Here is a 17,370-nt window from a genome sequence, read left to right as displayed (position 1 = left end):
TGAATAAACTTAATATAATGTGTATTACAGAGATACACTTCTTTGAGTCTTCTTGAAGTATATAGCTAATATCTTTTAAGTTATTATATAAATTTTAATTCAAATTCACAAAACAATTTAATAATTTGCCACTACTTGGCCAATTAACTAATGTAGTAAACTAAGGAAGGTGACAGTGTTAGGGATAGCCTTAAAACTATGAGGTCATTCAACTGGTGAATTGTGTTTGTGTGTAACATGTATGCTTACCTGCAGGCTTAAGAAGTTTTCCTTGGATATATATTTCTACAGCTTTGCTTACCATAATGCCTGATTCATAGGCACCAGGTCCACTTTCTAAAAAAAAAGAAAGAAAAAAAGGAAAAGACACCTGTACAGATAAACCGTACTATAATGTTGAATTTTTAAGACATATAGACCAAGAGTATTTTGCTTAAACATTCTATTCTAGATTTACTACTAAGAAGTGTGTGGTCTCTTCTTCCCTTCTTCTGTACACCAGGCCTATTAGAATTCCATGAATCAGTTTGTATTAATTGACTTTGGGATGTGAATTACTCTGCTTGGTTGCCTCTACTTACACAATATAATGGATGCACATGGAATTTCTGTTTTACAACCTTTGCAAAAATGTTGAGGACATTGCTGTACTGAAGTAGAAAGGATTCTGATTTGGGATTCATAAAAATGACTGCCTTTTTAAAGATGTATGCCCCTGGACAAAACTTTGAAATTCTCTGAATTTCAGTTTCTCCATTTGTCAAAATGGGAATAAATAATATCTACTCTTGGAAATGTTGGAGAATAAAATGAGATATAATTTGTGAAAGAACACAAAGAGGAGGGAGATGGCTGAATCCCAAAGCAATACTTACTGTTAAAGTGGGGAGCAGTGAAAACATAGTTATCATTATCTAGGCTCCGTTTGTAGAAGCTGTCCTCATATGTCTCTGGGTTTTCTTGCCAATTTTCTCCAGCCCTAAGGAGGAAAATTGCTTGTCATTTGTATTCATTCATTTACCTTATATCCTCTTTTTCCCTTTGTGGATATTACTGAGCTTTATAGAGATGTCTATATCGCAAGTATGTCTAAAGAAATTAGTGGCAATTGGTGGTATAGATGGTAGTCATTACTAAGCAATATATCAGCATAGTAATATAAATATTAAGGATCAAGAAAAGCTGAATCCTAGCTTAACTCTTTTTTTTTACTAGTCAGGTAGTCATGGTCAAGTCAATTTATAAATCAATTAATAATAATAACCTTGGTGCCTAGACAGTCCACTTCACAAAGCTGTTTTGAAGACAGAGAATATGAATTAAAAAACCCAGCGAAAACAATGAAGTTCTACAAAAATACTGATAATAGGCTATGATCATTATGTTCACTTAACTAGTTTAGTTTGCATCTAGAGAAAAATCTCTTAAATTTTGTAATTAATACCTATGACAAGCAGAGATATCATTGAAGAATCCTATAATATTCTTCAGAGAAATTGAGTATTTTAAATAAAGCACTTACTTTAAATAATTTCAAAATCAAATTCAATTTACTAATTATGACCAGTTTCTCTGAAGAATGGGATCCTTAGAGATGCCTTTCCTAATGTTCTTATGTTTATAGGTATTGTTTGAACTTACTCTTTGGGATAAACTCTGGTAATCCCACCATCAGTCACAACAAACCGTGCTTTCACTCCCTTGCTAGAACAGAAGACAAAAGGAAAACTTTTATTTAACTTACTCTGTGAAAAACATTAAGTTGGGTGTTGGTGATACAAAGAGAAATAAAATGAGTGCTTAAAATAAGGGAGGCCAAAGTAAATATATAAATATATGCAAATAAGTATGTTTTAAGAGTCGAAATGTCTATGAAGGAAGGCATCCCAAAAGAAATGGTGGAGCTGCATTTAGAAGGTGGGATAGAAGTTAACAGGGATGTCGAAGGAAGCAGGAAGACATCACCTCTAGAGTGAGGAGTATGTGGAAGGGAAAGTTAGTGGAGAAGAGTGATGATATTTGGTGTAATAAAAGCATAAGGTACAAGGTAGGAAGCAATAGGAGGTAAGGCTTTCAAGTACAAGCTTCTAAAGAATGGTCAGCTCATGAAAGATCTTGGAATCCATACTAAAGAGTTTCACCTTTATTCTGAAATTAGAACTGCATTTTGGAAATAAGACTCTGGCAAGTATGGACTGTGTGGAAAACAGATGGGGTTATTGGTAGAGGAATGGAAAGTACTAAACACAGAAAACAGCCAACATAATTTCTCAGAAATGTACTCTTAGGAACATGAGTATAAAGAGGAGGACACATTGTTACACTGTTAAGAGAAATACTTAAGATTTTGTGATACACTGAAAATGGGGGTGGAAAAGAAATTGTCTGGTTGTAAGGAAGTTCTATAGTTCACTACACATCCTATTTTACCATTAACACAGAAACACATGCAAACATGCCTATTTAATTGGGTTTATTCACAATGAAGCGTATGGGCATATAAAACTGAGTAATGTTTAGTATTGACACACAAGCAACTGCAAGTGCAAGTTGTCAACAAATGTAAAATGATTTTTAAGGAATTATTGCTAAAAATAAATAATAAACTTTAAATTTATGACACCTATTTTCCAAAATATTTCCAGAGAGAAGCTAAACTGAAATATGGAATATATATATTTTTTACTAGTAATGAAAAAATTCTTACATGTTTTTCTGCTTACTCCAGTAATTTTGGACAAGTTCACTTGTAAAGCCTGCATCCAGCAAGACTCTATTAATCAGGTCTGTGTTACCTAATGCAGAAAAAGGATATCTTCATTTACAACCACATAGCTTTTAATCAGGATAATAATTAAACAAATATATTTTTTATTTCAAACAATTCAGATTGGATGATATTTCTATGAATAAAATATAGCCAATATTCATTTTCTGCACATCTCCTATATTATAAATATTTACCTTGCTTCACGTATTTTTCAGGATATAGGAAGAATTAGTAGTAGAAAAGCCATTTCTAAATGAGGCAAATTACTTTTTAAACTTAATCAAAGTGATATACGAAATAGGCCATGTCAGGAAACAATGAGGAAATAGCATTCTTCTTTTCGATTTTTGGTTTTGAAAACTGGTATGGTGATTACCAACCATATAACTTTATGATGATTAAAAGATATGTGTGTATGATACATACAGGATTAACTAAATTTGTCAAATAAAAACATTAAAGACAGTTACTGTCTATTTTCACCTTCATTTCTTATAAGAAAAGGCATTTAAATTCTCCATCCCGAAATATCAGATTTTGTACAGTATTGAAATAAATTTGACTTTAGGAAAAACATTACAATTTTAGTCAAGGACCAGTAGACCTTATCAAAGTTCAGCACCAGTCCATAGGGGAAGGAGCACAGGCTTTAGGCTGTCATTTCTGGAATAACTTAGTCCAAGTTCAAAGGTGATGGAGGAAATAGATAATGAGGAATAAGGGTTCATTAATATACATTCTTAGACAAAGAATTTTGCTTTCTTTTTCCTTTTCTCCTGGCTCTTCTCCTCTCAACTCTTGAAGCTCTGAAATAATCTGTAAGAACTGTCTGAAATGTCACGTTTATTATAAAATCTCATTATATTCAGTTAAGGAAAGTATGGTCTTACATTATATATTCAGTAGGGGCAGGGTATGCTAGGAAACATTTTGTTGGTTTTAATTATTTTAATATATATCTCACCCAGGATTAGAGGATTAATTTAATCCATATCTTAGACTACTTTTCAATTAATTATAAGAAGTCTATCTTTTCTGGATGTTATTTTAGAAATGGAATCACTTTTTAAATAGTCCACTTGGAAATGTGATATATTTTAACTCTCTCAAGTCCTTTTAGATAAAACAACTAAAAATAAATGAGATCATTATTCTAATTTGTAAAATAAATCAATGTTGCAAGAAATTTTATATTTTTGTTCCTGTTTTCATCATGTTTCAAGACTAAAATGTATCTTCAGTATGTTCCTTGCTGCTGATTACATATAATATATAAGGGACTATTAGTTTTAGTATTAAGGTTTATCATTTTATATACACACAGACACAAATTCATTTTTATATTGTTTCAAGAATAAAAGAAGGTATGAAGAAGATAATCTCTCTATACCATAAACACTTAGGTAGGTTAATTCAACTTAAACATTAGGTGAGAATTCTAATTTCACTAATGGATTAAGGAATTTTATAAAGAAAAATAAAACTTCATTGCACTCTTTTGAAAATCTGTTTGGATCACAGGCAGATTTTAATCACAGATATCTACTTCTAAATTTAATTTTATATCTTATTTAATAACATAAGGTAAAAATTGAGAAAAATCTATAATATATTACATAGAACAAAATCTAAATAAATTTTTTGGTTCTTTGCTTTAAATCAATATAACATGATTGTAGAATCACCTCAAACATCTCCTATCAGATTATAGGGAAGGCAGATGGCAGATTAAAGGTGAGGTAAAATGACACAAATAATCACAGTATATATACTTGCATGATTATATTAAAAGTATTTTGCTTAAACATATTTATACTTCCCTAGGAACTAGAGGTGGTGAAAGAAAAAATTATTCTGATGTTCATGGTATTCTAAAGATTTATTATGAATATTAAGATAAATATTTATGACAAACTCATCTCCTTTACAAGGTGTATGACAGTGTCATACAATCTTTCATCAAATTGAAGGAATACTCAAGTTTTCAGAGTGGCACTTGAAGCCACTAGCTAATCCATGCCCTGTGAAATTCTTCTCTAGTAAGAGATAATGTCAAGTGTGAGAGACCGCTTTAGGAAGAAGAGTTAAAAAAAATTATAACTGATACAGTGCTTTGTTTAACCCTTCCTGATAGAAATGTAAATAATTAAGAAAAAAAAAAAGAAGGCAAAAGAAGAAGGAGAAAAGGGAGAGAGAAACAAGAAGAAAATAGGAAGGGAAAGAGGGAAAAAAAAAGTTCAGTTTATATTTACTATGTTAATTTTTGCCAAGCAGTTGGTTTTCCTCTATTACTACTCATTCACACTACGTTCTTATCTTTTAGGGAAGATTTTAAATGTTTTAAAAGCTAAGAAGTTATAGATCATCATGAAGTCTCAAATTATGAATGACACAACTTTCCCTGAAAGGCAAAAATATTGGTTAAAAAGCAATTACTGAAATTCTGGTTTTCTATTCCAACTTGATTGATTCCAACTAGATTGACTTCATGAAATGGGAAATTAGAGAGCAAATGAAACTTCTATAATAAATAACACTCTGCATCTAATTGTTACACTTTATCAGTAGAAGTTTATAAAATAAAAAGTAAAAATAAACCAGCACACCAACAAACATTTTTGAACGAAGATTAGACTGCTTTGGATATAACCACACAGAAAATATTATTGCATACTTACATGATGGGTTGTTTGGAGTTTTTCTATCAATAAACTCATTGAAATTTAAAAGAAATTCAGTGTTATTATCCGATATCTTAAGATCATTGCAGTAATCTCTGGAAAAATATATTTTAAGATATTAGGTATTAAAATAAACACTTTAAAAATCGACAGTGTAGTCAGGGTAATGAAAACATTGATTGTTGCTTTACTATCTGTGACTTTTTAAGCTTTTAAATTCTTGTTACCTCCATTTCCTCATTTCTGAAATGAAATACTTTGCCAGTAAATGGTAATGTGTATAGATAATATATATTAAGTACTTAAGCTCTGGGCAGTAGGTGCTCAATAAACATTAGCTTTTGCTATTCATATGACACAATTATCATTGCATATCCTAAGTTAGTGGTTCTCAAACTTTTTTTTTTAGGACTCCTTTACACTCCTCAGAATATTGAGGACCCCCAAAGAGCTTTAATTTAAGTGCATTATATCTAGCAGTATTTACTAGAATATAAAATAGAAGTAAGCTGGGAAATTAAAATTATTTATTTATTTATTCATCTTACATATCAATAATATAGTCATTACATGTTAAGAAAAATAACATAATTTAATGAAAAATAACTATTTTCCAAAAAACCAAAACCATTTAGTGAGAAGAGTGGCATTATTTTAAAGATTTGCTAATCTCTTTAATGCCCAACTTAATAGAAGACAGGTGTGCCTCTGCATCCAGTTTTAAGAAATTGTTTTGGTATGGGAAGCAAATATGTGCTCACACACAGACACACAGTTTGAAAATAGAGGTATATTTGAAATAACTGTGGTTATTATTTTTTGATACACCAAAACTTAATTGCTTGTAGCTTTCTAATGATTAGTTGTAACATGGAATCTGAAAGAATATTATTGGACTTCTGTACTCTGTTACATTAAAATTTAACACTCCATCTTGTACTTTGAATGGATATGTTTCCATAGTTTTATAACATCATGCATTGGTCGTGTGAAAATATGAATATGGGGATCTTCCAAATGATAATGTGTTTCATTATACAATATCAAAAATCCCACATTCATTAATATTATCCTTGATTTCATCAGATAAGTCTTCAGCTACTGGGAAGCTGTCATGCTCACAGTGGTGGATACAAGTGTCCTAAAGTTCTAATTTTTGTTCGAAAGCTCAGATTTTGTCATTTGCTACAAGAACTCTTAGTTGTTTTCTTTAAAATACTCAATTTATTTTTGAGAGAATGTTTGCCAAATACCCGTGTGAATAACCATAGTTCATTCGTTATTCATTATTTTAAATAAAATGATCTTTAATTTTAAAAAACACAAAGCAATTAGTATGTCTAGACTCAATCACATCCATGCCAATTCTTTGAGAATGCTATGTTATTCTGTTTTGAAGTAGGAGTGCTTTATGCATACTTCCACTTTCACTACACAGAATATTAAAAAGACAAGTTCTCAAGGGTAGAGTTTCAATACAATTGTTACTTGTCATTGTTTCAATCAGGGTTATTTTAAGTGAAACTGGATTCCTACTATGGAGGTGCCTGGCAGTGCAAAACACAATGGCTACCTCTAAAGTCTGGAGTCACTACCTTGATTTGGGTTAAAGTAACCTACCATTGTTTTTGTACTGTCAGTGAACATGTCAACACAGTGAAAAAGACAAGTAGCACCTAATATTGTTAGGAAAGCAGCTTCAACCCTGTGGATTCTTTGAAAGGAACCACACTTTGTGAACTGCTGTCTAAGGTATTTTGAAAATGCTGAATAAACATAAGACAATATAAATATAAGAGCTCACAATTATAATAACTAAGTTAATACAACAACAGATTGAACAATCGAAAATTCAAGACAAAATTTAATTATGGAGTAATTACTTTCAGACCCAATGTCATTTACCTAAACACAAAATCTCAGAGTAGAGAGGAAAAGAATGTTAGAACTTAAAAAATAAAACTTCTTAGTTCCCTGAAAATTTTATGATCTCACAGAATTAGAAGTCAATGGCAAGATTTTAGAAGGACTAAATAAATCATTGCAAATAATTACTAATATGACCATTTTTGGAATACTATTTTATTATTTGAAAAGCACGTATAAAATTTTCTTTGTTCATTTAATGCAAAAATAGCTATCAGAAAATGTTAAACATTTTAAAGGTGAGGAAATTGAGTTTCAAAGATGTAAAACGATTTACCTAAATGCACCTGACTAGCAAATTGCCAAGCTCAGAGGAGAGGCCAGGTCTTCATACCCCTAATTTAGTGTGTTTCAACCACTCACTGTTCTATGAATTTTCCACTCTCTGAAATTTTACTGCCTACAAGCTCCAGGTCAAGCAACTTTGACCCCCTTTGTTAATGTTTTGAGGAATCAATTTAGATGATGTTATCATGTTGCTTTTTATCCTTGAAGGATGGGTTTGAGCTCAATTTTGAAGTGGTCTAAAGCTATTACTTACCTACTATTGTTTACCTATGATGAAAGCAGTGAAAATGTTGAAACTACCAGTCAGGAGAGTTGTTAGATTAGAATGGAAACAAAAGTAGAAAGAATATAAACAATGATAATATGAGAAAACTCTAAATGCTGTCCATGTCAGTTGAATGAATTCTCTGGTAAAAAGAATGATTCAGAAGGACAACAGAAAATCATGCAGCATGTAGAGTGCTGTGCCTGTACTGTAGGCAATAAGTAACAAGAGCAAGACCCTGACTGACATATTTGATGTGTGTCCACAGAGATGGCATCAGCACTGATGCTGGTTACCTGTGAGGCAAATAATGATTGTTCACAACATTGCTGGCAGTTGAAACTCAAGATAATACTGTTTCTATCTTCATGTCTCAAAAGTACCATCACATTACAGTGGGTGGACAGACAACGACAAGCGGTTACCAGAACTACCAAGAAGTTCTCTCAGGTCATGCGGGAGACCTTGATACACTTTCTATGAGGCATTGTTTCTTTAAAAGAGATCAATTGTATTAACACTGAACCATTTTTAGGTTCCATTTTTAGTTAACCATTTTTAGGAATAGAATGCCTCAAAGAAAGCAGAGCAACAAGGTGGAGAAATCTTTGGCAGGTTTAAAAGTCTTGAAAAAGCAAATCAAATTTCAATTTGTTGAAAATCTGTCCAAATCCTGAAATCTAAAATCTCTTTTGGGTTTCTGACCAAAAGGGCTTTGTAGTTTAACAGGTTTGAAAATAAAACACCTTGGGGGAAAAATTTTGGCAAAATGTTTCTTTACAGAATACTGAAAGCGAGTTTGTGCTCATTCTACTTGACAAACTTACATAGGTCATACTCCACAAATTAGCATTTTCCTACAGTCTGTCACATATTGTTACTTCTTTTTCATTCTAGCTCATCTTTTTAATATGTTTAATATATTTCATATGATTCAAAGGTGTAAAAATTAACCCATGTGATAAGACTTCATCCCTATTACTGTATACTTTGTTAATGGCAGGAATCTTAGTATTTTCTCTTTGTAATCATTTTAAAATTTAAGAAAACTCACTAGAAACACTGACTATGAATTAGTATCAAATGGCTTAATTTATTTATGAATTAGCAAAAATGATTCTCTTTCTAAAATCTGAAAGCTTTCTTTTTTAAATTCTTTTTTTTTAAATAATGCTTTTTTAAAATTAAAGTTAATAGATCACATAGAATGTTACATGAAAAAAATATGAGGTTCCAAAAGATGTATTCTTTATTTATTTGTTACCCCCTACCCCCTATTGTTTGTGCTTGCTGTCTACTCTGTGTCCATTTGCTGTGTGCTTGTCTTCTCTTTAGGAGGCACCAGGAATCAAACCTGGGACCTCCCATGTGGGAGAGTGGCACTCAATCACCTGAGCCACCTCTACTCCCTGCTTTGTTGTCTCTCTCTGTGTTTCCTCTTTTGTGTCTCCTTGTTGTATCATCTTGTTGTGTCAGCTTGCCATGCCAGCCTGTTGCACCAGCTCAGTTTTGCTCATCTTTTCCAGGAGACACTGGGAACCAAACCTGGGACCTCCTGTGTGGTAGGTGGGAGCTTAATGGTTTTAGCGACACCTGCTTCTCCTAACTTTTTTTTTTCACCTTATTTTATTTTTTTTTATTGTCTTTTTTTTTTAAAAGATACATAGATCACACAAAAAATGTTACATTAAAAAGTATAAGAGGGAAGTGGACTTGGCCCAGTGGTTAGGGCATCCGTCTACCACATGGGCGGTCCGCGGTTCAAACCCCGGGCCTCCATGACCTGTGTGGAGCTGGCCCATGCACAGTGCTGATGCACGCAAGGAGTGCCCTGCCACACAGGGGTGTCCCCCACATAGGGGAGCCCCATGTAGGGGAACCCCACACACAAGGAGTGCGTCCCGGAAGGAGAGTCGCCCAGCGCAAAACAAAGTTCAGCCTGACCAAGAATGGCACCACATACACACAGAGCTACGCAGCAAGATGACACAACAAAAAGAAACAGATTCCCGTGCCACTGACAACAACAGAAGTGGATAAAGAACATGCAGCAAATGGACACAGAGAACAGACAACTGGGGGAGGTGGGAGGGAAGGGGAGAAAAATAAATAAAAATAAATCTTTAAAAAAAAGTATAAGAGGTTCCCACATACCCGACACCCCACCTAATCCCTCTCCTCTCACATCAACAATCTCTTTCATCACTGTGGCACATTCATCGCATTTTTTGAATACATTTTGGAGCACTGCTGCACCGCACGGATTATAGTTTACATTGTAGTTTACACTCTCCCCCAGTCCAGTCAGTGGGTTATGGCAGGATATATAATGCCCAGCATCTGTCCCTGCAATATCATTCAGGACAACTCCAAGACTTAAAAATGTCCCATATCACATCTCTTCTTCCCTCTAACTGCCCTCAGCAACTACCATGGCTACTTTCTCCACATCAATGATACAATTTCTTCCATTATTAGCTCCAATAGTTCTATAGTAGAACACCAGTAAATCCACTCTAATTCATATTTTATTCCTCCAATCGGTGGACCCTGGGATGGTGATGTCCACTCAATTTCTAAATCGAGAGGGGGCTTAGATCCCACATGGCTGATGGATGCGATTCTCCTCCTTCCCCCTAACTTTTTTTAAACTCCATTTTTGAAGTAATACTTCTCTCTCCTTATCATATTATCTACTACTACAACTGTTAATGATAATAATAACTAATGTTAATTTAGAATTTATACCAAGAACTGTGCTAAATACTTTGGATAGATTATCAATTTTTAAAACTTTTTTTTTAATTTAATTTTTAAAACTTATAAAAACTTTATTTAAAAAGGGATTATTATTTTACAAATAAAGAAACTAAGTCAGAGAATTTGAGTAACGTTCCCATGAAATGAAAGGTCTGGGAAACTAATGCAGGTAGTCTTGCTCCAGAGCTTGCTACACTGTTTCTCATTAATGACAGTGATTCTCTCCCTCCTTTCCTCTCTCTCTTTCCCTCTCTCTCTCCACACACACACAAACGTTGACTGTTGTCTTATGCCACATAGGTATCTCTATATATCTTTTCTTTCTGGTTTTTTCTTTATCTCAATTTTCTATCACAATATTTTCTACAACTCTTTTGAATACATATTTACTCACTTTCCAAAGAAGTCTTCCCCACAAAAAATTTTACTGAGATTCACTGAGTGTTCTTTTAAGAGCCCTTAGTATTTATATATTCAATGTGCGCACTTATACCTGAGAATTGAAAAGAAATTGGTTCATATTCTACCTTTTTAACATCTCTAAAACTATTTCCTTATCTTTGAAATAGGGATAATAATTATTATAGAGTTGCTTCAAGCAGTAAATATAAACATACATATGGAAGGCTTAGAGATGTGAATTGAGGTGGACACTCATTGTTTGCCTCCTAAGCTACCACTGTTTCCTCCCTTTTCTGATAGTTGCTCTTTTCCTAAATATACAGAGGCATTCCAGTATTCTAGGCAGTCATATTGATGATAAATGTGACTCAGTCCTCAGAAATAGTCTATATGCTAATTCCTCTGTGTGGTTTAAAGCTATATGTACCCCAAAGAGTACGTTCTTAAAGTTAACCCATCCCTGTGGGTGTGGACCCATTGTAAGTGGGATCTTTTGGTGAGCAGACTCTTATTGGAGTTCTTTATAAGAGAACGAATTCAGAAAAGAGAGAGAGGAATCTAAGGAATCCAGAAGCTAAAAGCAACAGAAACCAGGAAAAGAAGGGACAGACAAACAGATGCTGCCAGTTGCCTTACCATGTGACAGAGGAGCGCAGGATCACTGATAGCCATTCTTCAAGAAGAAAGCATCATCTTTATGATGCCTTGAATTGGACATTTTCACAGCTTCAAAACTGTAAGCTTTTAAGCTAATACATTTCCATGAAGCCAACACATTTTATGGAATATGCTTTGGGCAGCTTAGCAAATTAAAACATCCTCCTAGGCTCAACAGGGTCTGATGCCTAAGAAATGGGAATTGGAAGTGAAAGGTAGATTTGTCCTCTCTGTGGATGCCTGGTCTTTTGCCATATTTCCCATCTTGTCTCATAGAAAAGCTGAGCAAGCCACTCTACATGATTGTTTATTTAATAACTGAAGACATGAGTGAAAAAGCTGCCTGGAGGGAAAAACAGATCAGAGATGCTGGGAGATGCTGACAATATAGCAGGCCTGGTTCCAGTCTCAGATTTTTGCTATGTCAGTATTCCTGCTTTGGGGATCTGTGGGACACTACTGTGTCCTTAAAATTCTCTCTCCTAGCTAAACTGGGCTTGTTTGGTTTAAAAAAAAAAAAATTTATTATCTTTTTTTAAAGATACATGGACCACACAAAATGTTACATTAAAAACTATAAGAGGTTTTAGTAGATTCAAATTGCTCAAATTTAGTTGTGTTGAAAAAGTGCTAATGATCACAGATACCTTTCTTGATAATATCATGTTAAAATATTCTTCATATACATTTTCCAGTGTTCAAATATTTATTCAACGAAAGTGATGGTTTTGTTATCAGTGAATCAAATAGATGTAGTCCTAGCTCTATTGGGGAATATACATAAAACAAAATGTGGCTAGAGCGCTGGGATGGAAAATATAGGGTTCTATGAAAGCAGGTGGAAGGTTGCCCAATTCAGTGAAGACTTGGAAGGAAAGTCCCTGATCAAGGAATTGATAAGTTGGTGTTTGGGAGGGGATGAGGATGCAAGTGTGTACAGTTCAAAATAGAAAAGAGAATTAGTAAAGAAAAGAGGTAAGGTAAAATTAAAATAAAAAAAGATGGTGCATTTGGAAACTTAAAAAAGTTCCCTATGACTTGAATTTAGAATAGGGGTGAGCAAACTTTTTGTTAAAGGGCCAGATAGTAAATGATTTAGGCTTTGTGATATTTAAGGTCTCTTTAACAAGTTTGGCATTTTCGTGTGCAAGTAGCCATAGAAAATACCTGAACAAATGAACATGGCTGTGTTCCAATAAAACTTTATGTACAAAAAGGCAGCCACTCTGTGGGCTATAGTTCGATGGCCCCTGATTTAAAGCATGGGGGATCAAAATGGCGAACTGGACCAGGTGACAGAGCATGTGGAAGCTATGATATGAAGTACAAATTATTGTGGAGGCAACAGAGGACCATTTACTGGTTAGTGTTTAGCAGATGAGAGACTTGATATTATTTACAGTTTAGAAAGTCTCTCTAGGGATGGAATGGAGAAAGGATTGTGAAATAAGGGGGAACTAGTGGAGGTAGAGAAATCAATTAGGTGGCAGCTGTAGTATAGGAGAAAGAAGGCAGTGAGCTTTATTAGGGCAAAGGCAGCTGAGACAGACGATATGCCTAATACTTACGAGATGAAACTGATAGGACTTAGTGATCGATTACAAGTTAGCGATAAAGGAAAGAGGGCAACCAAGGACAACTTATAGTTTCAAGTTGGGGAGTTGGGAGGATGGTACTATCTTTATTGAAGTAACATAGGAAGAAGAGTTTTCCAAAGAGAACAAATATTTAAGAGATACTGAATTTGAAGCACACTGAAAAGATATTCCTGCTAAGTTTCCATAAGACACAAAGGTCTCATGTTGAAATGTGTAGGGTAGACATAAAGTTGGGAATTAGATATATTACTTGAGACTATATTGTAATATAATGTCAATAAATCACCTATTATGTCTATTTGTTCATTTTCAGATGTTAGGGCCATCCCTAACATCTGAGTGATCACCATAACTGGTAGGCAGGAAGTAGATAGATGTGTGGTTCGTGGTATGTGTGTAAATTCAGAGTAAGAAGAGAAGCGAGCCTAGGTTAGTACCTTTGTACTACTCCAAGTAAGTGATTAGCAGAAGAAACAACGCTCACACAGGAGACTATAAATAAGCAACGAGCAAGGGAGGGAGAAAATCAGAATAGTGTGTCATCAAGCAAGAGGATGCAGAGTGGCAGTGTCAAACACTGAAGAAAATTCAAAGAGAAGCTTCCCAAGGGTAGGGCCACTCAAAAAGCCTAAATAGACTTATTTAACCGAGATTTCTCTAAGGTATATCTATATTCCCTATTTTCATGTAGAATTAGAAATTCAGAATTTTTATGCAAAAATAAAATGAAAGAATACATCAGACCAATTTTTATGACCTTTTATTGGATTCCTATATTAAAGTGATTTCTTAAGAGGTATAAAGTGTAAAAAATGAATAGGATTCTGAATCTATTTTTTCCAACAGTTTGGCCTAGATTACAGAAATTATATTAATTTGAATACTATGTATGTCTGCAGAAGAGGAATCAAAAACTGAGTATAGAAATGAAAACAAAAATTGCTCTTGAATCATTGAATAATTTCAAATAATTACAAGAAAATAAAAGTAGGGATAAAAAATATCTATTGAAGATAAAGAAGGGGAATTTGATGAGACAGACATAAAAGTGAGTGGGAAGAAGGGAATGCATGTCATGAAAATTATGTGGGCAAATGTCACTTTAAAAATCTGGTTTCCGGGATTCAAAGTGGCTCAGTGGTTGAGTGCTGGCTTCTTACATACAAGGTCCCAGGTTCAATCCCTGGTCCTGGTAACTCAAAAAAAAAAAAAAAAAGAAATTCTGTTTTCTCTGGAAGTTAAGTTAAAAGTTGGGAAAAAAATCAATTATGAAGTAAAACATTCCAGCCATGTGTATGTGTGTGCATGCATAGTCACAAATGCAAATAATCCTCTCCATTGTTGTAAGATGTAGTGTTAGTTCCATAAGAGCAAAGCCTATATCTGTTATTCACCATTGTCAGCACATTGCCTAGCATATAGTAGTTACTTAGTAAATCTGAATAAATAAATGAATAAATGAAGAAAATTCAGTTTCAGTTTTTATATTATTGTTCTCTTTGGTTCCATAATTTGGTATAAAATTAACAGGAAGCAGTCAGAACTGTTTTACGAAGGCCTACCCATGCATATAAAGTATACAAAAAGAAATAAAGAAAAAACCAACCTTGGTGCTATGAATGTATAGCCAGTTTCTTCAAAATTATCTGGCTTCAACGTTTCTGAATCTGTAAAGATAATATGTCAGGATTAGATAAGCAATCCAGAGTGTGTCCCCCAAGATTCTATAACAATAAAAAGACTTTAGAAAGAGTACTTAATAAAAAAAAAAAACAAAAAACTAAACTACTTACACCCTAAAATTGAAACAAATCAATGAATGTAAAGGTCCTCAATGCTTCCAATATAATAATAAAATCAGTTTTATTTTCCTAACATGAATCACAACTGTTAAAACATAGACATTTGCTGTCTAGAAATTTTAGGATTATGTTACTAACCCTAACATAATCAAGATATTTTTTAAAAAAGCAGATTTATATAATGTTACATCCACATGTTTCAGGAGTACTTTATTTAAAAGCCAATTTTTAAAGTTTACTAATATTATGGTAAATAAAATGATTTGCTTAAATCCATTGATGCCTGTAGTGAATTAGTAACATTCCTCATATTTTGTATGAATTATTAAGTGGAAGGCTAAAAAATGCAAATATTTAAATCAAAGAAAGAACTTGCATGTGAAATAGGTTGCATATGAAAACATAAGCACATTCTTTGCCCCTCCTTTTTTGCTGCTGAGGTTTGAGTGATCAAGGAGAAATCCAGCAAATGAGAAGCACAGAGGAACATATCCAGTAGGAATGGAAATATCAGTGGAAATGTCAAGTGTACTAAACAGAAAGAAATTGAGCAACAATAAAATACTTGCCCTTCATTTTTCCCTTTTTTGCTGTGAAAATCCATCAGAAAGAGAAAGCAGGGAAACAAAAAAAAAAAGAGGGTAAAGTAAAAGGGGTCACAAACAATATTTTATTCAATGACTTTCTTGAATAAAAATATTGTGCATAGATCATAGGTTCATTTATGTACAGCTGTAGTCTGGAAAAAAGACATGTATTTATGAAAACTAGAAAGTATGTCCTGTCCGTTTTCACTAGAGTACCCTCCAAGGACCACAATTATTTCAAGGGTCTGTTTTGCAAAGTGGTTGATGCAGATGCAATACCAATGATGGTAACCTACAAACAGAAGCATTTACCAATCATCAAAGGCTCACTAGTTCTCCCCTCATTATCAAATACTAGATCATGCAAAATTGCTGATTGTTAAAAGACCATCATATCTATCTATCAAGTGCAAGTGGAAATACAAATGTTTAAAGTACAGAATGTACTATGTAAAAGCCAGGACTGGGAAAGTAAAAAAGGAAACAACAGAGAAATGGAAGAAATTGTAGTTGACTTTAAGATTAGATGTAAAAGTTATGCATGACTTTTACTTCATTCTAACAAACATTTTAGGTTGAGCAATGCACAAAGGATATGATGGTCATTTTACTTTTCAAAATCTAGTCACCCAAAACAAAGAAAAACTAACAATGACTTGAAATATGCACAAGTGTAAGAATCACTCCACATTCCATAACAAAAACAAAACAAAAACTAATCCGAGTTACTGAAGACATTGTAGTTTTAAAAACATGAGAAGAAATTCATTGCCAGACCAGTCAAAGACCAGTGCAATTTAATTTATTCAAAATAAAAGATGTGAAGCATGATATTATTCTTGCCAAATGCCAAAAAAAAAAAAAAAAAAGAAGAAAAATATAAAGCCTGACTAGCACAGTGCCATGGGTAGAGATTACATTAATAATTAGCACATGAAATGCACCAGCTAGCAGACCCTTAAAACGACAGTAACAGAGGACACAGGATGGCAATGATTCTGTGAGCACATAGCAAGGCAGGGAAGGGTGGTGGGGACTTCCAGTGAGACTGGAGTACCTGCTCATATTCTATCCATGTAGAATATTTCTTGTTCCTTGCATGTTTGGAATGGGTTAGAATCATTGCTGTAGATTTGGTAAGAACACCTACTAAAATGTATAAGCCTTGGGTATTCCAAAATCTAGACGTATTTTAACATCTGATACTAGGAGATAACAAATAGACCCTGAAGTTGCTTTCACAGTACTTACATCTGGCCTGAGTTATTGTCTCTTCTATTTTGGCTTTTATATAGTAAAAACTGTAGGTTGGTAATACCAAGGCCAAACTGCAATAGAAACAAGAGAAGCATAAACACAAACAAACAAAAATGAAACATAACTTAAAAAAAAAAAGACACATCAAATTCATGGAAAATCCAAAGATCTTCCTCATGAGAAGAAAAAGACATGTTACTTTGACAAGAAAAGGCATTCAGCAAATAGGGTATTTAATTCAGTCTTGCCATCCATTGTCATCCAACTCCCTACATTGTAGGGAATCAGAAGAGACATGGAAAATAAGCGAATAAATGCACCCATAAATTAATGAAGGGAGGAAATATCATGGGCCCCGACTTATATTTCCAGAAAAT

The 17,370-nt window shown here is 33.6% G+C and overlaps 1 protein-coding gene across 6 annotated transcripts in view; it reads right to left on the bottom strand.

Annotated features, from left to right (window-relative positions):
- The window catches only part of CACNA2D1 (calcium voltage-gated channel auxiliary subunit alpha2delta 1), a 545,135-nt gene that overhangs the window by 25,229 nt on the left and 502,536 nt on the right, over positions 1-17,370 (bottom strand). For all 6 annotated transcript variants that reach the window (XM_071215190.1, XM_058297102.2, XM_058297103.2 and 3 more), the window contains 7 exons: positions 16,988-17,064; positions 14,954-15,014; positions 5,449-5,546; positions 2,708-2,795; positions 1,642-1,704; positions 876-979; positions 250-336 (listed from right to left, as the gene is read on the bottom strand). In XM_071215190.1, the coding sequence (XP_071071291.1) occupies positions 250-336; positions 876-979; positions 1,642-1,704; positions 2,708-2,795; positions 5,449-5,546; positions 14,954-15,014; positions 16,988-17,064 (578 nt within the window). The remainder of the gene's footprint in view (positions 1-249; positions 337-875; positions 980-1,641; positions 1,705-2,707; positions 2,796-5,448; positions 5,547-14,953; positions 15,015-16,987; positions 17,065-17,370) is intronic.

This window comes from Dasypus novemcinctus, chromosome 5 (assembly GCF_030445035.2).
Source record: "Dasypus novemcinctus isolate mDasNov1 chromosome 5, mDasNov1.1.hap2, whole genome shotgun sequence".
In the NCBI taxonomy this organism is placed as follows: domain Eukaryota; kingdom Metazoa; phylum Chordata; class Mammalia; order Cingulata; family Dasypodidae; genus Dasypus; species Dasypus novemcinctus.
The sequence above is the reverse complement of the archived record's forward strand: the minus strand, read 5'-3'. Positions and strand labels throughout refer to the sequence as shown.